This window comes from Lissotriton helveticus, chromosome 2_1 (assembly GCF_964261635.1).
Source record: "Lissotriton helveticus chromosome 2_1, aLisHel1.1, whole genome shotgun sequence".
Lineage (NCBI taxonomy): Eukaryota > Metazoa > Chordata > Amphibia > Caudata > Salamandridae > Lissotriton > Lissotriton helveticus.
In genome coordinates, this window is record NC_136059.1 from 1,940,789,076 (window position 1) to 1,940,813,516 (window position 24,441).

General features: G+C 51.5%; 1 protein-coding gene across 1 annotated transcript in view; it reads left to right on the plus strand.

Annotated features, from left to right (window-relative positions):
• Nucleotides 1-21,308, plus strand: part of SMARCA5 (SNF2 related chromatin remodeling ATPase 5) — a 472,009-nt gene extending 450,701 nt beyond the window's left edge. The window contains 1 exon segment of the mRNA XM_078676875.1: nucleotides 21,019-21,308. Within this exon segment, the coding sequence (XP_078533001.1) occupies nucleotides 21,019-21,084 (66 nt within the window). The 3' untranslated portion in view covers nucleotides 21,085-21,308.
• The last annotated feature ends 3,133 nt before the right edge of the window (nucleotides 21,309-24,441 follow it).

Sequence of the window (24,441 nt, forward strand, 5' to 3'; positions counted from 1 at the left end):
GAGCGCAACACTCATCCCGAGGGATATCACGGCGCTTATACCAAGCGGACACTACTGAGGACTGAGGCAATAGAACCTACCAATAAATATGAAAAAGGTGGGTTTTCAGCCTTTTCCGAAACAAGAGATAATTTGTGGTGTCTGAGGTCATCTGGAAGCTCATTCCACCTCCTGGCAGCCAGATAAGAGAAGCAGCGGCCACCTGTTCTAGCTTTATAAATGCGTTTCATCCTAGCTGATGCTGATTGAGCTGATCGTAGGTTCCTGGTGGGGACGTGGGGGTGGGTGTTGGAGGGGCTGTTACACTTTCTGTGAGTTACTGTGCCCTCTGGGTTCTTGGTTGGCCCCTCTCTTCAGTTGGCTACTGGTTCAGCCCCCTTTCTTTGGTGAGGATGTGTTTTTGGCTGATTACCAAGCCTTCTGTGGTTTCTGCCGCAGGCCTGTGGTTTTGTCCTCTGATGCGGGATTGTTTGTTCCCTAAGAGTGGTTCCCATGCTTTCTTGGGACGCGTCTTATCCTATGTGGGGTATGTGTAGCTATTGTGTAGCCCTATCTTACGCTTGGAGGGTGCGGGCTCCCGCTTGCGGGTTCTCTGCCCCTCCTGTTGTTGCTGACCTACGATGGTGTGGTTTTAGGTCCTTGCTGGCTCATGGCTTGGCCATCTTTGGTGTTGTGCTGCTGTGGTTTTTTTTGCTCTTGCCTACCGTTTGCTCTGGTCCTCTGGTGTTTCTGAGGGGATGCTTTCCTGTATTGACGGTCTGGTCCGTCCTACTTGTTTCTCCTCTTATCTTCTAGCTGATTGCACTTCTTTGTGGATTGGTTCTGTCCGGAGCGGCTCCCTTTGGGGTTGTTCGGAACGTTTTACTAGCCTTGCCTTTGCTCTGAGCCCGACGTGGTAAATGTAAATGTACAGGAATTTATATAGCGCAAATCACCGAGCGGTTTCTAAGCGCTTGCTTAGGGAACCCGTCCTGGTATTCCCCTGTGAGATAACCCCGGCAGGGTATCCGCAAGGTGAAAGCCAGGCATCCCACCGCGAGGGGCCGTTGTGGAGATTAAGCAAGCTATTGCCCAGAGTCGCAGAGTGTGAACCCATGAATCGAGTAGGCACCGGAGCGAGAATTGTCGAGTCCATGGACATTTTAGGACTCAAGACCCCGCCGAGCCGGGAATTGAACCCTGGTCCCGGGCTGACCTCTGCTTCCAGGTCTGCCTCCTCTAACCAGTGAGCCACACTTCTCCACATCTGAGCATTAGATTCATGGCGCTTGTCAGTGGCTGGCTGCCCTCGCCTGCTCTTTTGTTCTGTGGCCGGAGGCCATGGCGTGGGCCCTGGCGCTCCTGCTTCTTGTCCTGTGGGGCCATTGTGAGATTACGTTCCTACTCTTCTGTCAGCCTTATTGCTGAGGTACTGCTCTGTCTTGTATGTTGACTTCAAACTATGACGTGCTCGGCTGCCCTCTACACTCGGTAGGTTTCCCGGTGGAGTGCTTTGCCGCGATTCTGTCCCTTCTCTTTGGAGTCTGTGGGTAGCTCTTCCTCGGTACTACGCTTTGTTGACTGTACCCTTGGGTCTTTCGGTGGAGGACCCTGGTGCGTAGACTGGGCTTGGGGTGTTCTGGCCTCCTTCGTATTATCTTTGTTGATGAAGGCTGGGTTGTCGTTCTAACACATCCCCTTGGGGCGGTTGTTCTTCCACGATGCTGAGGTTCTCTTCTGATTGGGGCCTGCGACTCCTCCCCTGTTGCGGTAGACTGGGTTATTTTTCCCCTGTCCCCATGACTGGTCCCCTGTTGGGGGTCTTGTGCTTGTCTGAGCTGGAGAGGTCCTCTCGCAGACCCTCCTTCCCCTTGGGTATGGCTAGGGTATCTATTCTACGTTCAGGAGTCTGCGGCTAGTAGTGTCTTGTCAGATGTACGAGTGACTTACCTTCATTAACGATTTATCTGGTGGAGACGAATTCTAGCCGCAGATTCCTTTACAACCTGCCCTTCCTCCCAGTTTCTGTAAGGACCTCTCTCTGTCTTCTGTACTTGCATGCTTCAGGGCCGCGGTCCTCTGTGAGTGCCTTTTTCTTACTCCCTCCCTAGGGCGATGCTCGCCTTGTTGTTGGTGCTCCATTCCTTTCTTTCTGGTGATGGGTGGGCGAATGCTTGAGTGTTTTTGCACCCATGCATTTGGACTCCAATACAAGGTTCGTTGTGCCCCGCCTCCTTGTGTTGCTTGCACTTCTGACTCTTACAATCTTTGGGGTCGAGGTCCCCTGGCTGGGTCTTGAGCTTCAATCAATTCTTAGGAGACCTTCCGCATCCCCCCTCCATTGCTGGTGTTGTTGGGGATGGCTTGTCACTGTTCTTCCATTCTGGCCTTGGTACCCTTCTTGGTTCCGCGCGCTGGCTGCAGACTTCTTTGTCTGCTGTGCCACCCTTTTTCACATGCCTTCTGCCTCCAGGGAGGCTGTTATCTTGGTTACAGACTTGCTTACAGTAGTTGCGCTCTATTCTTATTCCATGACTTGGTGCCCTAGTACCTGGCACTATTCTGTATGGTGCAGTTCCTCACCATTTACTTCTTTCCCTTCTGTATAGCTGGGTTTTTGCACACTGTTCAGTATTCTCAGTTTTGTTTCTGATGGCTCCGCGTTGTGGCACGGAAAGTTCTCCGAAGAAAACTAACGTAGGCGCGCTGGGGTGGGACTTGTGTGTCCTCTCTGATGTCTCGAACGCGGATGACGTCAGGGCGGAGTCACGTGGTGCCGTCCCCCCGGTGCGCAGGAGTGCTGTGGCAGAAGAGTTTTCCGGATCCAGTCTCATGCCTGGGGATAATTCTATGTTAAGGAATCTGCAGCTAGAATCGTCTCTACCAGATACATCGTTACCGAAGGTAAGTAACTCGTACATTAGATGCTTTTGCGGTGTTTGTTTAACTTATGCAGCCTGGTCGCAAAATGGCGGTTGCACGCAAAATACAGAGCTTTTCTTTGCTTATTTAAGCTTTGGTGTCCTAACGAAACGCAAGCGTAAAGAAGCAATGCCTGCGATTTGAAGTTTCTTTTGACGTCTCCTGTCCAACTAGTCTCATGACAACCTCCGGAGGAATGGTGCCGGACTTCAAAATGGTGACCGTGTAAAACAACGCGACCCGCTTCACTTTCTCTATCTGAGCATGATATATTAGGAAGATAAAGAGCGGTGCAACGTCTGTGTCTTGTGGTGAGCGGTTCACTGCACAACTGATCTTGTTCCCACCCTGGGCTTTACAGAGCTGTGCCAAGGTGGTGTGGTTCATTCTGGACTTTGTGGCTGCATGAAAATGAGGGTCCAGAGGCATTTTGGGCATATGTAAGATCTGGGTGAATGCAGCACATGAGCCTCTAGAACAGTGCTGTATGGGAAGGCTGTGCTATCACTGCCAGGGAACCTTCTTTCCTTTACTGCCGCAAGCGATCTCTCCCTATGACCTTTGGAAGCTTGGAGACCCCAGTGTCCTGGTTGAGGCTATAAGGCTCTATTCAGCGTCCTACCACTCGCCGAGCTTTACTTTTCGACCCTGAGGTGCCCATGGCCCCCCTACCACTGTGTTCCTGGACAATTGCCCAACACTCACGACTGCTTTAGAGAATGATGAAGATCTGCAGATTTTGGAGCAGTCTCTTCCACTTCTCCTATCATGGTGGAAACACTACCGTGATTTCTTGGCCCCCTCCGCCTTTCACAATGCTTGCATCACAGGGGGAGGTGGAGTTTGCTGCAGTGCCTGTCCCCAAGATGGCGACTGGGGCCGGTCCTGACTCTCGCCACGGGGGACTCCTGAGGTACTGGGGCACTCCCAAACTGAGCTGGTGGGACGTTCCACGGGATCAAGTATCACTCCTGATCTAAAATCATTGGTCATCGTCCTGTTCTCGATCAGCCTTCACCCGACCCGCTCCTGCTCACCCTCCATGACACTTGACTCTGAGATCTTTCCATCCGCAGCTGAGACCTAGACATTTGACTGACGCCCGGTGGAGCTACCTTGCGAGCTAAAGGGGAGATGGGCTATGGATTTCCCTCCTTGACCAACACCTACCCAGCTGGTCTTTAGGCAAACTCTCCTGCGTCTCTCTACTGGACTTTTCTCCCTTCTCTTCATCATACCCCATGCCCCATACCCCCCCCTCTCTACTCTTCTCCTCTTTCCTGCTATTGACTTTTGCCCTCACCCGTCTTTGCTCATAGTTCCCACCCTGTCTATCCACTGGACTTTCTTCTGCGAACTTTCCCTCGTCAGTTGAGACCTAGCTATCTGACTGATGCCTGATGGAGCTACCTGTTTAGCTATGGTGTGATGGGCTGTGGATTTCCTCCTCGGACGTCACCTACCCAGTCGGTCTTTGGGCAGACTTCCTCTTATCTCTCCTGCTGACTTTTCCCTCCTCCTCCCCTTTCACCCCCCCCCCCCCTCCCTCGATTTGTCTCACCTTTCTTTCCTCTCCCAATTTGTTGCTTAATTTTTGACATAATGTGTATTTGTTTTCATTCTCTGTAACATTGTGTAGCCTAATGTAAAGTGCTCTGATACCTACGGGTCTAGCCAGCACCATATATAGCTCATAAATAACGTTCCTCTCAACGTCTGTAAGACCTTTGACGACGCCCCATGGGCGTCAAAACTGTTTGTACTCACCTCGATGCACGAGCAACCTTGGCCGATGCCCAGTGGAGTGGTCACATGCAGCTAAAGAGGAGTCTGGCCCTGGTTTCACCCCCTCGGCCGTCGCCTACCCAGCCGGATATCTGACATAGTTTTCCTCGTTTTTCCCTTTGTGTATTCCGTCCCTCCCCTCCTCCCCCTGTGACTCTTTGATTTAAGCGTTGTAACTATGTAATCTGTAACTCATGTAAAGTGCTCTGATACCTTCGGGTCTAGTCAGCGCTATATAAAACTTTTCAAATAAATATACATTAGTCCATATCTGCTCCTATAGTCGCGAGCACCTTCTAGTTTTCGTGTGCATGATGCGTTTAACTGATCTATTTACATGTTTACCTGTTAAATTTATTTTTCATTTCAAAGATAAAGCACTACATGGATGTTTCTTGTTGAGTGGTATTCAGTGTCCGAGTTTATCTGGTTTTCTCACCTCCGCACCTTTTAGAGTAAGCCTTCACTGCTTGTGCTCACTTTCTAGTAAGTAGTTTACCCAAGGGAGTAAGCTGATTTTCCACTTGCATTCCTATCAGATCTTCGTGTTAAGCATCTAAATCCATCACCCCATGAAGCCAACAAAAGACTTTATTCTTTGTATGTTCTCAAATTGGGTAAACCTGTATTGGATGTTTTATTTTAAGTCACCTAGTTGCGGTCTCTGCATTTGAGTAAAAGTCCTTCACACTTCCCTATTTAACATTTTTTCTGATAGAGGAAGACCTATAGGTGTATTCCCTGGAGCGGTATGAGCTGAAAAGTCTCTAAATTAATAGCATCCACTTTCAGTCCATGCATTGATTTGACTTTCATCATCATCATCTTCAAAGACTGCCCTTTTGTTGTATGACTTAAATCCATACGGTTAGTGAGACGGGTGTAGCTGTACAAAATCAGTCTTGCCACGAGGTCTGCTGTTTAAAATATAGGCATTTGTTTAAGGATGGTATGTTGATATGTTCAACAATGGGAGAGTGATTATTAATCCAGCTGTTGTGGTTGTTTTGACTGCGTAGTTCTTCATAATGCAGTAATTTTGGAACTTACTAAGGAATCTTTATGTTCGAGGCATGTGGGCTGCTGAATTCATATCTATAGCATAGATCGCCGCCTAGTGTTGGGTCCGGATGATTGCACATTGTTGTCCTGGAAGAGTCTTCGAAGTATCACGAGATAGGTGGCTCCTCCCCTGGACTACAGTGCGCATGGGCATCGACTCCATCCCCAGATTGTTTTTTTCCGCCATTGGGTTCGGATGCATATTTGATAACTCCAGTTCGGAATAGATATAGACTTTTCCTTAAGGCCCGAAGGCATTTCCCTTTGCCGTCGGTATTGTTTTGCGCTCGGTGCCCAGCTCTGTTCCGGCTCAGTTCCCGAGTCGGACGTCCAGAGGAGTCGCGTGGCTCTTAGGTGCTCGAGGCCCGGTCGACGCAGCAAAACTTTTGACGACACATCATGGAACGGAGTCCGTTCAAGAAATGTCCCGTGTGCGGATCTAAGTATCCCCACATCGACGTCCACCCGGTGTTTAACAAGTGCCTATCGCCGGACCACGATGAAGCCAACTGTATGGCTTGTTCCAGGTTTCGATCGAAGAAGACGATTCGACTTCGGCGTGTGGCGCGCCAGGAGGCCTGGCAATCGGCCCTGGCACCGGTGGACATCTTCGACAGAGAAGAAGCAGACGAACAGGAAGTTCATATGCAGATTTCACCTCCAGCGGAGGAGATAGACTACGACGCGGACGTCGAAGTGCTTGATACAGAAGAAGTCGACGAGGGAGGAGACGACAATGAGGCCTATGGGGCCACAGAAGATAGTCTGATCGGGGCTTAGCTCTTCACATGAGCTATCACCAAGGCTCAGGTCGAGGGATCGCCACATGGCCCTACCCAAGACCTTCCACCCAGATCCACGGCCTCGCCTACGGGCCCGGTTACGGACACTTCTGCGGAGCCGCCGTTAGTCAAAACGAAACCGAAACTGAAACCTTCGGTGTCGACGAAAACGAAAGTGATAGAGACGCCGTCAAAACAGAAGACGTCGGGGGAGGAGCCAAGCTGGCGACCGTGATGGCCGCGTTGTAGCTCGGCTCAGTCAAACCTTCCTACCTGAACTGTCTATCCTGTACTTTATCCTGCCCCGAGAAGTCTTATTTGCTGGAATATGGACTTATGACGTTTTGCTGGCACTCACCATCTGCTCCGGATGTTCTTAAGTGCCGCGGATCCTGAGCTGCGCCCTTGTTCGCTTCGTGGCCTCCGGGGCGGCCAGGCCTGGTACTCGTCTGCGGCGCCCAGGCGGGGCAGAGCGCCGGGGCCGACCCCTTGGTGGAGGAGCGGGGTCGGCCGAAGCGGCCATTGTGCGGGTGGACCGGTGGCGTCTGACCGGGCCTGGTCTGGCTGTCTGGGGACCTGGTGGTGGAGTGCTGCCTTCCACGGACGGGGGTTGACCGAATGGACGACTCGTCTCCCCTTTGTTCTCCTGTCCGGCCATCTTGAAACCCTCCGCCTGGTCTCGGCGGGCGGCGCCAGTGGGTCGGTGGCGCCGGCTGCCTCAATATTCTGGTGGCCTGCCTTTTTGCCCTGAGGGTTCCATTGCTTGTTGCCGGCTGGGTCCCGTCGAGCTCTGTTGGTGGCCGGACTGGGGTCGGAGATTGCCGCGGCCGTGCCGGGCTGCAAAGATGGCGGCCCACACCCTGCATCTACGCCCATTTGGGGACGGCGACATTGGCTCGCCGCACGGCACGTTTGCTGAATACCGTAAAGGTGAGCCTACAGTTGGCGACGTTTTCGCCGCCTTGTGTTCTTGGCGTGCTTCCATGACTGTGCCTGTCGATGGGCTGGATGGTAGCCTTTGTTCCCGGCTCGTTGGGCCGTCCCCTGCGTGTATGGCTTCGCCGCTTCAGGGTGCTGCGGTGCATTTCCTGGAAATTGAGAATACTGAGGCCACCGCTTGTTTGGACGTTCAGATGCCTGCTGCCTGGTGTTGTCAAGAGTTCTCCCCTGTGGTGGATGCATTGGAGAGCCTCCAGCCGAGATCCGTCCGGATCGGTCTCGCCGGGTCCCCCGGTGATTTTTTGCCTCGGCCTGCCGAGCGGAGATCCTGTAACTGTTTCACCGGGGCAATTTTTTCCCCTTGGTCTGCGGAGCTGCGCTTGAGTTGCCTGCTGCTGTTGCTGTCCTTTTTTACTCATCCGGTCCGAAGCCGTTATAACTTGTGTGGTAGCTCGACGTTTGGAATCCCTGTTTTTCACCTCTGCCCCCTCATGTTCTGGTTCTTTGTGCACTCTGTGCCTATGGCACTGGACAGACGAGGACAGGGTTGAGATGACCTTGCACCGCCGGACTATTACTTTGTGGCGTGACCGGATGACCGCCTTGCGGCTCTACATGTATGATTGCTTCCTCTTCATATTCCTGGTATCTGTTTATTGTTTTGCAATGACTTTATCTTCTCGTGGGCTTTGAATGTGCTCGGACGGGGGAGTTGGGGGCTGATGGTTTTGATTGTGTCTCCTCTCCCGATAGATTTTTTTCTTCCTTTCCCCTTCCTCTCTTTTTGTCTACATGGTTTCTTCCTTACTTTTTGACTCTTCTATATTTCGGGTTTCCGGTTAGGGCGACAGGCACGCTGCTGGGGGGGTAGGCCGTAGCCTTCCGCAGGGTGGGGTGGGTGGGGGGGGGGGGGGTCTGTCTTTTTGTTTTTCTTTTGTTCTTGGTTCTATGGCTCTTGTGTATTCTTTTTCAGGGCGCTGCGTCTGCATGTAGGCCTCCTGGGGTGTTTTTTGCTGGCGTGGGCACACGGCCTCCCTGCTACCGATGTTCATTGCGCATCCATTATTCCTGTTTCCTTTGGTTCCGTGGGCTGCCCCTTTTTCGTGTGCTTTATTTGCCATGGGGCATATACTGTGGGGCCGCATCCTCTTTTCCCTGTTTTTTCAACCCTTTTTTTTTTATGCTCTTTTCCCCTTTTTCCCCTTCCTTCTCTCTTTTCCTGGGTCGATGTAGCGGATGGCTTTGTATCAATCCTGACTTCCTTTCTATGTATTGATGCGTATTCTTGTGGTAATGGGTGGGCTTTGGGCAGTGGATGGTATTGTTTGCTGATGTGGGACTCATGTTTTGCCCTTGCTATGATGTAGCTGTTCCTTTTTTTGAAACTCGCTGTGTTTTGCTCCACTGCCTGTTGATGACCCGCCACGGACTTTTGGACTTTAATAACTGCAATGTTCCTGCTCCTCACCCTATTATATTATAAAATTAACCTTCACTTTTCCTTCTCACTGTGGTTTCCATGTGGCTATTTGCTTTGCTTTGTTGCATCTGTTATATCGGAGACCTGCTGGAGTTTCTTTCCTGGCCTATGTGCTAATACAGTGTGGTGGCCGGCCCGATGGGTTGTAGGCCCGTATTTGTCAGCTATATCTGCACAATAAAGGTTTTAAAAAAAAAACAAACCAGAAGACGTCTGACCCTTCGGCAGCCTCCTCGGCTTTCGATACGTCTGGGCAGCCAAAGCCGAAAAAGGCTGTCGACCCGGGAAAGTCGACCAAGGGCGCCGAGCCGAAGTCGGTCAAGGGCGCCGAGCCAAAATCGACCAAGGGCGTCGAACCTAAGACTGGGGCACCACACCCAGTGGTCAAAGCCCCCGACACGAAAACGCCGGCGCCGAAGGCCGTCGGCACGGATGGAGGGCACAGCGCGCCGAAAAGGGCTGATCCTGTACCTCGGCCGGATAAGAACAAGGCATCGACGCTCGAGCCTTCACTCGCTGGTGGACCGAAGACGTCTGTCTGGTCGACGAAACAGTCAGCTTCCTTTACGAAGCAGGTGTCGGACTCTCTACAATGCATCAGGGACAAGGCTTCCGCGGCCGCTCCGAAAGATGCTTCCACCACGAAGCCAGCTGCCACAACGCCAAAGTCTTCGACGCCACTCCTGTTTACGTTGCCGCCAAAGGTAGCACCAAAGGCCTTCGCACCACGCTCGGTCGCCGAAGCACCCGTGCAAGTGTCTACGCCGTCGAAGCCTTCTCAGCCGCTTGGGAGCTTAAAGCATCGACAACCCTCGATAGAGGAGCAGTTGGAACACTTTATCGACGCCGACACCGGGAAACTTACCCTCTACAAGAGGAAAATCACGGCAACCCAGCCTCTGGAGTCCTACACGATTCCTTTGAAGCGCAAGAAGCCTGCTACAGAATCCCCAGTTCTAATGGAGCCGCTTGCTCCACGGACTCCAAGAGTGGCTACACCCTCACCCACTTATTCAGATGTGGAGGGTGGAGAAGGTGATGACGAGGAGTATAACTTTCCTGCCAACACTGATCCTGAGGATCACCAAGACTCATGGGCAGATGCAGGTGACCCAGGGGATCAGCAAACTGCCCAGGACCCTCAGGTCTACAATGTCAAGACCTCTCCTACTGAGGATTCAACTGCATTTAATGCTCTAATTGAGAGGGCGGCTAAAAACCACGACGTCCAGCTGCATGCTGACCCTATCGAAGTGGACTTCCTCTTTGATACCTTTTCCACAGCAGAAAAGACTGTCAAGACTCTCCCCATGCTGAAAGGGGTTCTAAAACATGCTGCAGACATTTTTAAGGAACCCACACGGGCCAGGGTGATCAACCCTAGGATTGAAAAGAAATATAAACCGGCACCTGGCGACCCTACCTAGATCAAGGGCCAGTTGCCATTGGACTCTCTGGTCGTTTCTAATGCCCGGAAGAGGGCGAACTCGCAGACCACTGGTGATGCTCCTCCCCCTGACAAGGAATCTAAAGTGCTGGAGGCATCAGGGAAGAGGGTGGCGGCTCAAGCGGCCAATATCTGGCGTATCTCAAACACTCAGGCACTCCTGGCCAGATATGACAGGGCGCACTATGACACACTAGAGACCCTGTTACAACATCTTCCAGATCAGTATAAGGAGGCAGCTGAGATGCTTATTCAGGAAGGGAAGCTCATCTCCAACGCTTCTATTAAATGTGCACTGGACGTGGCAGACACCGCGGCCAGGGCTATTAACACCAGTGTGATGTTGAGACGTCAGGCCTGGCTCAGAATCTCCGGTTTCAAGCCGGAGATACAAACCACCATCCTCAATCAGCCAGTAAACCCAGATAGGTTATTTGGTCCTGAGGTGGATACCACCTTGGAGAAGATAAAGAAGGATACCGAGACTGCAAAGTCCATGGGGGCTCTACAGTCCCAGCAGTTTCGAGGCAGTACTTTTCGTCGCTCAAGCAATAGAGGTGTTTCCAGAGGCCAGATGTCCCAGCAAACGCAATACAATAAAGGAGGGGCGCAGTCCTCTTACACCAAGCAGAGTAGAGGCGGCTATCGGGGCAACAGCACCAAGGGCAGAGGTTGTGGAAACAACAACTCCTGCTCCTCCGCCACCAACAAACAGTGACGCCCTGTCACTGCCCCCGACCATACTACACCTGTCGGGGGGAGACTCCAGCAGTTCCTGCCGGTCTGGAAATCCATCACCACAGACAGGTGGGTCAGGAAATGTATCCAGTTCGGTTATTGTCTGGAGTTAACATCCACTCCACCCAACATGCCACCGAAACACCGTCCTATGTCCACAGAGCATTTGCACTTATTGCAGCAGGAGGTACTCATCATGCTGCAAAAAGGGGCAATCGAGCTCGTGCCGGTGGAGGAAGAAGGCACGGGAGTGTACTCCCTGAACTTCTTAATCCCAAAGAAAGACTGGTCCCTCAGACCCCTAAATCAGTACATTCTATCAGAACACTTTCATATGCTCACACTGCAGCAGGTTCTCCCGTTGCTCAATCAGGGAGACTTCCTCGCAACCTTGGATCTCAAGGATGCATATTTCCACGTCCCACTGCATCCATCACACAGAAAATACCTCAGGTTCACCATTCAGGGTCGGCATTATCAGTTCAAGGTCCTTCCTTTCGGGTTGACCACAGCACCCAGGGTGTTCACAAAATGCCTAGTGACAGTGGCGGCGCACCTCAGGAGGCAGAACGTTCACGTTTACCCTTATCTGGACGACTGGCTTGTCCAAGCAAAGTCAGCCCAGCAGTGCGCCGCCAACATGTCCCACACCATTCACCTTCTTCACGATCTGGGATTCTCACTAAATTACCCGAAGTCGCACCTTCAGCCGGCCCATGTGCGGCAGTATCTGGGCACGACAATAGATACTCTGGCAGCCACAGCTCAGCCAAATCCTGTGAGGATCGACAGCATTCAGTCACTGATCCAAAAGTTCAGACCGCAACACTCGCTTCCAGCAAGAGTGTTCATGCAGTTGATAGGCATGATGGCCTCCTGCATCTTCATAGTCCCGCACGCGAGACTACATATGCGTCCGCTCCAAGAATGCTTGGCTCATCAGTGGACTCAGGCTCAAGGACAGTTGAACGACCTAATGTTGGTGACCGGTCGGGCATACAACTCTCTGCATTGGTGGAATCCACACAACCTTTGCAAGGGCCGACCGTTCCAGGAGCCTGTGCCACAGATTATCCTGAAAACGGACACGTCTCTCCAAGGATGGGGAGCTCATGTACTCCACTACACGGTGCAGGGACTATGGACAACGCAGCAAAAGAAGATGCACATCAACTACCTAGAACTGATGGCAATCTTCATGGCATTGAAGTCATTCAAAGTACATCTGTGCAACAAAGTCGTGTTGATCCGGACGGACAACATGACTGCCATGTACTACATTCAAAAGCAGGGAGGGACACACTCTCCACAGTTGTCTCATCTGGCTCAGAGCATGTGGAAGTGGGCCGTTCAGAGGAACATCTTCCTCATGGCGGAACACCTCCCGGGCAAGGACAATCAGATGGCGGATCTGCTCAGCAGGTACAGCCACCAAATGCACGAGTGGGAGATACATCCATCAGTACTCCGCCCGTACTTCCAGCAGTGGGGTCATCCAGAGATAGACCTGTTTGCCACAAGGGAAAACGCAAAATGCCAAAGCTTTGCCGCCAGGTTCCCTCACCCACAGTCGCAGGGCAATGCGATATGGATGAACTGGTCAGGCAGATTTGCGTACGCTTTTCCCCCAGCACCTCTCATACCGCTGGTGGCACGAAAGCTAAAGCAACACTCTGACACTCATCCTGGTTGCTCCAACGTGGGCACGCCAACCATGGTACACCACGCTTCTTGAACTCTCCGTGGTACCGCATCAAAGGCTGCACCTCACACCCAGGCTTTTGACGCAGAACCGTGGTGACATTCAGCATCCAGATCCGCAGCAGCTCAACCTGGCGATCTGGCTCATGAAGTCTTAGAGTTTCGCTACCTTAACTTGCCTCCTGAATGCATGGATATCATACGGGAAGCAAGAAAGCCCTCCACCAGAGCTTGCTATGCAGCAAAATGGAAGTGGTTTGTCATTTACTGTACTGAACACAACATCAACCCGCTAGATGCATCCACTCCCAACATCATCTGTTATTTGTTACATCTTTACAAATGCAATCTAGCATATGCTTCCATTAGGATACACTTATCCGCCATAGCGGCTTATCTCCAAAACAGGCAGCATCTCTCCGTTTCCAGAGTGCCTGCCATTAAAGCCTTCCTAGGACTGAAGCGGGTCATCCCTCCCAGGACCCCGCCAGCTCCTGTATGGAACCTCAATGTGGTCCTCACCAGGTTGATGGGCCCACCTTTTGAGCCTCTACATTCATGTGAGATTCAGTTATTAACGTGGAAAGTGGCTTTTCTCATTGCCATTACGTCTCTACGACGTGTTAGTGAGCTACAGGCGCTCACTGTACAAGAGCCATTCATTCAAATTCACTCCAACAGGGTGGTGCTGCGCACTAACCCTAAATTTCTTCCTAAAGTGGTTTCGCAGTTCCATGTCAATCAGACCATTGAGCTGCCCGCGTTCTTTCCAAACCCAGAGACAGTAGCCGAAAGAATGCTCCACACTCTTGATGTCAAACGAGCTTTGATGTACTACATCATCTGAAAGAGACACGTTAGTATTAGATTCCTTACCTTAGAATATCCCCAGGTGTCAGACTGGATCCGGAAATTTTTGCGTAGCAGTACCCTTGCGCGTCGGTAGGCGTCGTCTGCGGCTCCGCGTCCGTCGTCTGCGTCGTGGGCGCCGTAATGTCGTCGGAGTACTTAGACGCCGCCTCTGCGTGCTGACGTCAGTTCTTCTTTTTTCCGCGACAGCTAGCGCAGATCTGGAAAAAGCAGTAACCCTAGTCAATTTTTGACTAACTTTTTGATCCTTTTTGATTGCTTTTCGAAGTCTCTCGACTCCGGAACGGTGCCAATAGGGATGCCCGGCTTCAAGCATTGTGACGATGGCGACCGGCTGATGTCGGTCACGGATCCTCACTGCGTGTGTTTGTCGTGTTTGGGCGTCGACCACGACGACAAGGCCTGCTCCGACTGCCGGGCCCTCTCTTCGAAAGCCAGGCGGGAGCGGTCCCGTAGGCGCCTCGAACTCCGGCAGTCGGTCCCGCGCCGTGAGAGGTCCCGATCCCATGGGAGGTCGAGGGACAGGTCGCGGGCTCGGAGCCACCACAGCTCGGAGGGTAGGCCGCACTCCTCCGGGTCGAAGTCGTCGTCAGGTAAGAGGCACAAGATGTCCAAGCGGCATCATCGCTCCTCGGACTCCCCTCGACGCTCGCGCGATGCGGCCGGGGGTTTGGGTGACACTACCCACGCGGCTCCATCTGAGTCGCGGGCGCCGCGTCCAGCTCCACACCCTCCGGTCCCTGGGCTGAACGCGTCGCCGGGGGAGATTGAGCGCTTCCTCATGGCCATGAGGAACCTCTCTCCTCCGACGGGCTCCGCGACGCCTCCGGGCCCAGCGGACCCGTCTGGGAGCCCTAGCGGGTCGGCGGCTCCGGCCCAGACGCCGTCGGGTGCTTCGGCCGCCGACTCCTTCGGGCCCGGCGACGCAGGTCCCCGTTAGCCCGGCGCCGAGGGGTCCAGTTGTTCCGGCGCCGCAGGACGCTGCTGGTCCTCCTTCGGGATCTGGTTCGCCGCCGGTGGATCTGACTGCCTCCCCGGCGTCGGACCCTAAGGAGTCGCCTCCGGCGCCGTCCTCGGGCGGCGCCGACCCCGGTCCTACCTCCGTTCCTGTTCGGCCGTCGGGACGGCCCCGCTGGGCACCGCTCCAGACGCTGTTAGGTGAATTTCACTTTTATGAACAGGCCCCATTGGTTGAGGACCCTGAATTTCAGGAGATGGGTGAGGAAGAGGACTGGGAGGGGTCTGAGGACCCTCTGACCAGGGAGTGTCAGTCTTATGAGGACTGGACAGGAGACCTAGGGGAGGCCAGTGGCCTGGACACCTCTCCAGACACTGGATTTGTCTCCCCTCCTACCGTGGCTTCGGAGGAGGGGGCAACATAGTGTGGTGCTGATGAGGGCTGCCAAGGCCTTGGGCCTTGAGCTCCCCGTCGCGGCCGTGAGGACTAACCTCCTCACTGAGGTCCTTAAACTGCAGTCAAGCTCGGCCGAGCCTCTGCTGCCCTTTAATGAGGCCTTGACCGACGTTCTTCTGGGCACTTGGTCCAAGCCCCCTACGGGTTCGCCCGTAGATAGGAACGTGGCCAGACGCCACCGCCCAGCCCCGGGCGACCCATGTTTCCTGTCCTCCCACCCTACCCCCGAGAGCCTGGTCATCCAGGCCTCCAATTCCCAAACCGCATTCCTGTCGGCCCCGCCAGATCGGGAATCCAAGAGGTAGGACCAGTATGGGAAGAAGATCTTCTCATCCCTTAGTTTAGGCTTGCGGTCTTCCAACACCGCCTGCCTCTTGGGACGTTACACCCACTCTGTGTGGGATAAGGTCGCGGAAGTGCTGCCAGAGTGTCCGTTGGAGGTACGGGCCAAACTCTGCCAAGCCCTTGTGGAGGGCCGGGATGCAGCCAAGTATTCCATCCGGTGTGGGCTGGATACCACTGACTCGCTGGGTAGAGCGATGGCAACGATGGTGGCGGTCAGACGCCACGCCAGGCTGAGGTCCGCCAACTTCTCGGCAGATGTCCAGAGCACGCTCATGGACATGCCGTTCGATGGCCGTCGCCTCTTTGGCGACAAGGCAGACCATGCGCTTGAGCGCTTTAAGGACTCCAGGGCTACGGCCAAGTCCTTGGGCCTCTCGGGCCAGCGCCAGCAATCGGCTGCCTTTCACTCCTTTCGTGGCCACGGAAGGGGTGCGCCCACACGCGGTGGTGGCCTTGGGAACCGCCGTCCGGGCGGTCGGGGGCAGCGTCGAGGTCAGTCCACACCTTCCCCCGCAGCATCCGCCTCAAAACCCTCCTAGTCCGTGCTTTCAGGCCCATGTGACGCCAGTGGGGGGCAGGGTTCGCCATCACCACCTCCACTGGCGCACTGTCACATCGGACAGGTGGGTGCTGCAAATCGTCTGAAGGGGCTACTCCCTCCCCTTCGAGACGACTCCTCCAGCCATGCCACCGCAGAACCACCGTGTATCGGGGGATCATTTGCGACTTCTGCAGGAGGAAGTTACGGCCCTCTTGGCCAAGGGGGCCATCAAGCGCGTTCCTGGGCCAGAAGTAGGGTGTGGTTGCTACTCCCACTACTTTCTGGTACCCAAGAAGGGCAAAGGGGGCCTACGCCCTATCTTGGACCTAAGGAACGTCAACGGCTTCCTCCGGAAGGAGAAGTTCAAGATGCTGACACTGGCTCAGGTTCTGGCTGCCCTGGACCCAGGAGACTGGATGGTAGCGTTGGACTTGCAGGACGCTTACTTTCATATTCCCGTCCTGCCGGCCCACCGGCGCTACCTGCGGTTCTTGGTGGGCCACGAGCACTTTCAGTTTACCGTGCTCCCCTTCGGCCTTACCAGCGCCCCACGGGTGTTCACAAAGGTGATGGCGGTGGTCGCAGCTCATCTGCGCAGGTTAGGGGTTTCAGTCTTCCCCTACCTCGACGACTGGTTGTTGAAGGCGGGCTCGCCCCAGACAGTAGTCGGCCACCTCCGGACGACGGCAGACCTCCTGCACCAGCTGGGGTTTTTCATCAATGTGCCGAAGTCACACCTGTGCCCCTCTCAGAAGCTCCTCTTCATCGGAGCGGTTCTGGACTCGGCGCGGTTTCGGGTTTAACCGCCCGAACAGCGGGTCCGGGATATTCAGGCTCTGATTCCCATCTTTCAGCCGTTATCCCGGGTTTCGGTCAGGTTGACGCTACGGCTTCTGGGGCTGATGGCCTCCTGCATCCTACTGGTGCATCACGCCAGGTGGCGGATGCGGGCTCTGCAGTGGGACCTGAAGTTTCAGTGGGCCTAGCATCAGGGCAACCTATCCGACCACGTCCTGATCTCGGAGGGAACTGCGAGACAGCTGCAGTGTTGGCTTACGGACCACGATTGGGTCCGCGGCAGATCCCTCTTCCTTCCCCAACCGGAGCACGTAGTTGAGATGGACGCGTCCCTTCAGGGCTGGGGGGGGCCACATGGGAGAGGCGGAGACCCGGCTCCACATCAACCTGTTGGAGCTCGGGGCGATTCGTCTAGCACTGAAAGCATTCCTCCCCTCTGTCCGGGGGAGTGTAGTGCAGGTGTTCACGGACAACACCACCGCCATGTGGTACTGCAACAAACAAGGCGGGGTGGGGTCGTGGATCCTTTGTCAAGAGGCTCTTCGCCTTTGGCAATGGCTGGAACGCCAGGGCGTGACCCTGGTGGCTCAACACCTGGCAGGTTCTCTGAACGCCAGGGCGGACGAGCTCAGCCGTCGGTGCATGATGAATCACGAATGGCGTCTGAACTCGGACGTGGCGCAAGGCCTCTTTCAGCGATGGGGAGAGCCTTGGTTAGATCTATTCGCCACCGAAGAGAACGCGCAATGTCATCAGTTCTGCGCGTTGGAATTTCCAAGGCGGCACTCGCTCGGAGACGCTTTTCGTCGCGAGTGGAGGTGCGGTCTGTTGTGCGCCTTTCCGCCTATACCACTTCTGCCCAGAGTGCTGAAGAAGATCAAGCGCGACCGGGCCCAAGTCATCCTTGTGGCTCTGGACTGGGCACGAAGGTACTGGTATCCAGAGCTACTCAGTCTGTCAATCGATCCCCCGGTTCGTCTGCCTCTTCAGGAGGACCTTCTGTCGCAGCAGCAGGGGACGGTCCTCCACCCGAACCTGTCCAGTCTCCACCTCCATGCTTGGAGATTGAGCGGCGACAGTTGAGGCCATTTGACTTGCCTCCTGAAGTTTGTAACATCATTCTGGCAGCCAGGCGTCCCTCCACGAAGTCGGTATACGCCTGCAGGTGGAACAGATTTGTGGCATGGTGCACAGCAAAGGCTATGGATCCCCTCAATGCCCCTCTTTCGGAAGTCCTTCTCTTCCTTCTTTCTCTTGCCCAGCAGGGCTCTGCTCTGGGCACTATCAAGGGCTACCTTTCTGCCCTTTCAGCCTTTCTCAGGCTACCTGATCAGCCTTCTTTGTTCAAGTCCCCTATTGTTAACAGGTTTCTTAAGGGCATCACACACACGTTTCCTCCTGTTCCGTTTGTGATGCCTCAGTGGGACTTGAACCTGGTTCTTACGTTTCTGATGTGCGCTCCCTTTGAGCCACTTCACAACTGTCCTCTTCGCCTTCTGACTTTGAAGACTGCTTTCCTGGTTGCCATCACCTCTGCCAGGAGAGTGAGTGAGCTCCAGGCTCTTTCTTGTACTCCACCTTTCCTTTCTGTCCAGCCGGACAAAGTGGTGCTACGTACCAAACCTTCTTTCCTGCCCAAGGTTGTCACGGCCTTCCACATCGGGCAGTCTATCACCTTGCCAACCTTCTTCCCGCCACCGCATCCCTCTAAAGAGGAAGAGCGGCTCCACCGTCTGGACCCAAAACGTGTGCTAATTTTATTTGAGTCGCACACGCCAGTTCCGGGTGGATGACCAACTCTTTGTTGGTTATGTGGGCGCTAAGAAGGGGAAAGCGGTGCACAAGAGGACCATCTCCCGGTGGATCATCTTGTGTATCCAGGCATGCTACTCTTTGGCTAGGAAGGAGCCCCCGGCTGGATTGCGGGCTCATTCCACCCGAGCCACGGCGACTACCACTGCCCTGGGCAGGGGTGTGCCCTTACAAGACATCTGTCAGGCAGCTACGTGGGCATCGCTGCACACGTTCGCGAGACACTACTGCCTGGACAGCCAAGTCCGGAGGGATGGCTTCTTTGGCCGTTCCGTCCTCCAGGACTTTCTGGTGTGACTATTGGTTCGCAGACCCACCACCGGGGTTGGTATTGCTGGGGTATCTATTCTAAGGTAAGGAATCTAATACTAACGTGTCTCTTTCAGATGCACAAGTTACTACTTGTGTAACGATATATCTGTAAGAGACATTAGTTAGTATTAGATTCCTTACCGACCCACCCATCCTCCCCGTTCTGCGAACCAATATCTAGAGTTAGGGCTGTCCCCTTTCAGGGCCCTAGTTTCAATGGCACCAGTTTTGGTTTTTAACATGGCTCTGCGTTTTCTGGCGCGGAAAAGCTGTGTCTAAGAACTGACGTCAGCACGCGGAGGCGGCGTCTAAGTACTCCGACGTCATTACGGCGCCGACGACGGACGCGGAGCCGCAGACGACGCCTACCGACGCGCAAGGGTACTGCTACGCAAAAATTTCCGGATACAGTCTGACGCCTGGGGATATTCTAAGGTAAGGAATCTAATACTAAATAATGTCTCTTACAGATATATCGTTACACAAGTAGTAACTTGTGCGATAGGACCAAAGAATTTAGGAAGACACAACAACTCTTTGTTGCCTTTTCAGCCCAGCACAAAGGCAATCCCATTTCCAAAGCTGGTATAGCCAGGTGGATCGTTAAGTGTATTCAGATTTGCTATCACAAGGCTAAGCACACTTTAACTGTCCCCCCCCAGAGCCCACTCCACCCGCAAGTTGGGGGCCTCCATGGCTTTTCTTGGTAATATCCCTTTGGAAGATATTTGTAGAGCAGCCACATGGTCTACACCACACACATTTACTAAACACTACTGTGTAGATGTGCACTCCAAGCAGCTGTAGGGCAGGCTGTTCTTAAGACACTTTTTCAAACGTCTGCAGCTGGCACAGGCGGCCGCCGTTAATGGAGGGACTGCTATTTATTCTATGCTATAGATATGAATTCAGCAGCCCACATGCCTCGAACTGAATATGCTACTTACCAGTATGCATCTGTTCTTGGCATGTAGGGCTGCTGACATTCATATCGCCCGCCCTCTTCCCCGGCGCCTGTAGCGGCTGCAGAATTTGCACTTATTATTAGCATGGTCATCGCTCACACTGTTACACTCCATCTTCGCCACAATGGCTAAAAACAATCTGGGGATGGAGTCGATGCCCATGCGCACTGTAGTCCAGGGGAGGAGCCACCTATCTCGTGATACTTTGAAGACTCTTCCAGGACAACAATGTGCAATCATCCGGACCCAACACTAGACGGCGATCTATGCTATAGATATGAATGTCAGCAGCCCTACATGCCAAGAACAGATGCATACTGGTAAGTAGCATATTCAAACCTTAGGACAACAGCATGTGGTCACCTTGGGTTTGGTGCCAAAAAAAATCAATCACTGCCGTAGAATAGTATTTGTATTGTAGTGTACACAATTCCATCACATATACTGCAATCATAAGTAGTGATTTTAGCTATTAGCAATCTTAATTATTAGGTTCAACTATATTTTAATATGTCCTGAGCTGAATTAAATTGCTTGTGCATGCACATTGAGAAATTCACACTTCATGGACAGTTCAGGCTTTTTAAACTGTACTCTCAATTTAATTTTTCTAATCCCAGCTTGTGACTTTTTCTCTAAATGGTTTTGATCACTGCATCATGGAAATCTGCATTACTTGTTTCTGTCTTCTCTCCTCTTCAGGCCTAGGCATGTAATGTCATACGTTTGTTCAGCAGTTCAGAACTATTGCCTCCAAATATGAGACACTGTTGTCACCAGTTACATGTCCATTTTGCTCGCTTGCTCTTTTTGTAACCAGAAGATGCTGTCCATTTCTTCAGAAGACATTTTTGAAAGTTTTAAGCCATTTCTCTTGCTCATAGTCTGCTTCTGGGTAGATAACCTTGTGTTTTACTATCTACAGTACCAAATTCACAAAATTGCAAGCTTGACACTTCATATTGCTTTATTTTATATTTAGGCCATAGTATTACTTTGTTGAAATAGCAGTACAAGAAAGCAGTTTTTTTTAATTTATGGACTTGGGCAAATGGCATACAGTTGTCAGGACTGCATTGAATAGTGAGTTAAGACATTTTAGTAATGCATTTTTTTCTATTTTCAGGCACAGAAGCGTAAATCTGACAGTACTCCCGACGGTCGAGGAAGGCGAAAGAAATTAAAGCTTTGAAAGGACTTTTAATTTGGATCACTAAATTTAAAAAGTAGTTCCTTATTTTACGGGTCTTCATAAGATGTACTGTACAATGATAAACTATTATGTCATTAAAGGACATCAGGTTCATCCGTTTACTAGCAACATTATAGTTTATACTTCCCCCTTTTTTAAAGTAACAGCTGTGCTGAACTTTTTTTTACCATAACCACTTGACAAAATAAAATAGTCTCCATTTACTTTGCTTTCCGCGGATTACTTTTTGAAGTCAACTCTGGCAGATCAAGAACAATTTGTGTTGGACCATCATGAAGAAGCAAAATAATTTTGACTCTTGGCCGCATATCTATTTTCTCGAGCCATGCCTGGTCCAGGAAACACTTAAAATACTGCCTGTCATCTCAGTGAAAAGTGCAAAGTTGTAATGCAACTTTGCAGTGTGGATTTGATTCGGAATGCATGCTTTGAATCAGTTTGCGATCTTATTAGTAAACCTGGAGTTATATATATATTTTTTAAAGGAAATTGACATACCTCTTGTTCGATTTTCGTGAACTGGACACATGTCAATGTAAAACTCAAACGTCTAGAATGTGGCTCCAGTTTGAGATTCTTTTTGACTACCATTGGCTGTGTGTGGGACTTAAAACAGCTTCTCTGAATTTATCTAGTTAAAACTGTGGGTATGTCGATGTTTTTATTTCTTTCGAGGGTACATTTACTTTTTGTTCATGTATTTGTGATTGCTGGCATTGTGAAAGCTGCTATTTTCAGAAGACCATTTTGACAAACTGACTAGATGCTGCACAGCCACTGATCACCACCTGTCAACTGGAACACCTTTGTGATTTGCCAACCAAGGTGTAGGTTGGTTTCTCTAGTTTTAACAGGATGTTCTGAACACCTTTGCCTTTCAAAACTTACAAGTCCTCTTCCTGAAGAAATAGACTTTAAAGTTCTAAACAAAAGCACACCTTTGCTTCCCTAATTCCATTTACTTTACTTGCTTTAGCTAGAAGAAGTTAATATCCTCATCCTAATAGTACTTATATAGACTTTGAAGCCTTCTCCAGACAATTGTCGGTATAATTCGTTGACACCAATGACTGGGTATATTTGATGCATTTTATTGCTCCCCTATTGAAATTCAGTTGGAAATGAAAAATGACTTCACTCTAACGGCTTATGGTGCTTATAAAGTACAGACTACCACCCAGGAGGGGTACCTTAGAGCTGAACATGGATAGTATTTGATGTTGTCAGAGGTGGGTTTCAAGTTTACAATTAATTGTTTTTGGTAGTATATTTGTAAGTTTGTGTCTGCTCTGTCTCCACCTCTTAGTATTTGTTTGTTATAGCTCCAAGAAGCAGTTGCTTATTTTGCACTCTGTAAATAAAAATGAACATAACAATAATATAACATTCCTCCAGCACTGAATAGTTCTAAATTTGTAAATGAAGTAATTAGTAGGGGGCTGTACAAGCACATGACCAGTCAGCCTGCATTATCCATCAAACGTTTGCTATTAAGTGTGTTCCTACTGCAGTGGTCTTGCGTCTGTGGCCCAAGCAAACCAGTATCTGGGTGAGTGTGGGCTCACCTTTAAAAATACAACAACCTGTGTAGATTACAAAAATCAAGGGGCTGCTATAAAATTATGACCTGTAAATGTTTAATGTCCCAGGGTCCCATACAGAAGTTTAAAACAGCCTACAGATGTCTCAATCGATACATTACTGGAAACCATCAGGTAAACAAAGGTGCTTGGTTCTACTGTTTTTGGATGTGAAAGAAGGTGAATATTTGCTTTGATTGTCTTTTTTAGTGCCTTATTTTTGAAGATGTATTATGTGAGAAAAAATGTCACACTGAAGTTTAGTAATAATCAAAACAAATAAGGCTAACTGACAAACATACAGTTATATAGAGCCTTTGTACAAATGCCAGCCTATTGGGGTTAGTCTGCAAGGGGTAGCTGAATCCGTTGGTTAGCCCAAGGCTCTTCAGTCTTAGGCCAGAGTTTCCCTGACCAGCTAAAAGTGCCTTGAGCAGCCTGCGAACAAGCAAAAGGTTACTTATGGTAGAAAGAGTATTGTAATGGTTTCTGCTGAAATGCCCAAGACCTTCGAGCGCTCACAGGGTGGCTGAGAACTATCATAGTTTGCTTAGGTTTAGTTTGGGATATCATGGGTTCGACTAAAGATCCATGAGGGCAAGATGAAGATTTATGATGTCTGGCTGAAGTAATGCTGGGGCCAAATAACACCATGGGAGGAAGCTCCAGACTGGTGAAGACCAATTGAGCACTCGCTGAAGAGCTGGATGTGGGTGAACGAAGGCAGACTGTGGGAGCACCATAATTCTAAGCTAACAAAACCATAAAGTGCTCGAAGGCCTGTGATGGTGCTCTGGAAATTGGCTTTAGATGCCAGATCCAGAATTCTGCTTCGATTGTGTTGGTCAATTTTCAGACAAATTCTAACAGTGTTGGGAGACTATGCTCCCACTCAAAACGACGGTTTCAAGCCATGCCACGACTGTACGAAGCAAATGTCTGTTACAGACCTGCATACGGTATTTTAAGTGTCTAGGCTTGAGACATGGCTCAAAGTTATGCAGTGAGTATACACACATGCACCTGAAGGCAGTCCTAGAGACTGGGAAGCGAAGTAGTACGTTGGTGACCACAAGTATCATGGCCTTCACGTAGGTCCATCTGAACACCCCCCCCCCCCCTCCCCCCCCTCTCCTGACCCCAGGTTTTATATAGCGCAAACTAGACCGAAGGGATCACAGCACTTTACATGAGCATCAATTGCAGTACAGATACACACACAAAGATTGGTTGGCACAATGAGATCACAATGCCCAGAATTACAGGATGTTGAGCGTCCCTGCCGAGACTCTAACCCGGTTCCCCAGCTTCGAGGTCTACCGCTCTAGCAGTAAGGCCACATCCTTTTACCCTGACCGCTCACCTTTGCTCTCAAAATCCTTTAGTAAGTTGAAGTGCAAGCATAATGCAAAGCATGACTAGACCCCTTCCTGCTGCTCTGCTTTAAAGAGCAGGTATGAGGGCTTCAAGATGCAAGTCTCACCTCCATTGAGATTTCTGATCAGTGAGCGGATTTCCTCAGCTGATCCTGATGCACCCTAAATTTCCAGCACTTTTATAGACCATGCAGCAGATTGGGCCTTCTGGTCCGTGCTGCAAATTATCTGTGTTTCTGGCTCCCTTCGGTGCATTTTCAAGCCCCATAAATCCGCAAGTGCCTCTTGTAAGTTTACCACCTATGTGTCGCCCCTGCGCCTTTGGTCTGCATGGGACCCCTTACTGGGCCTGTACCGGTGCAGATACAGAATTTTACTCA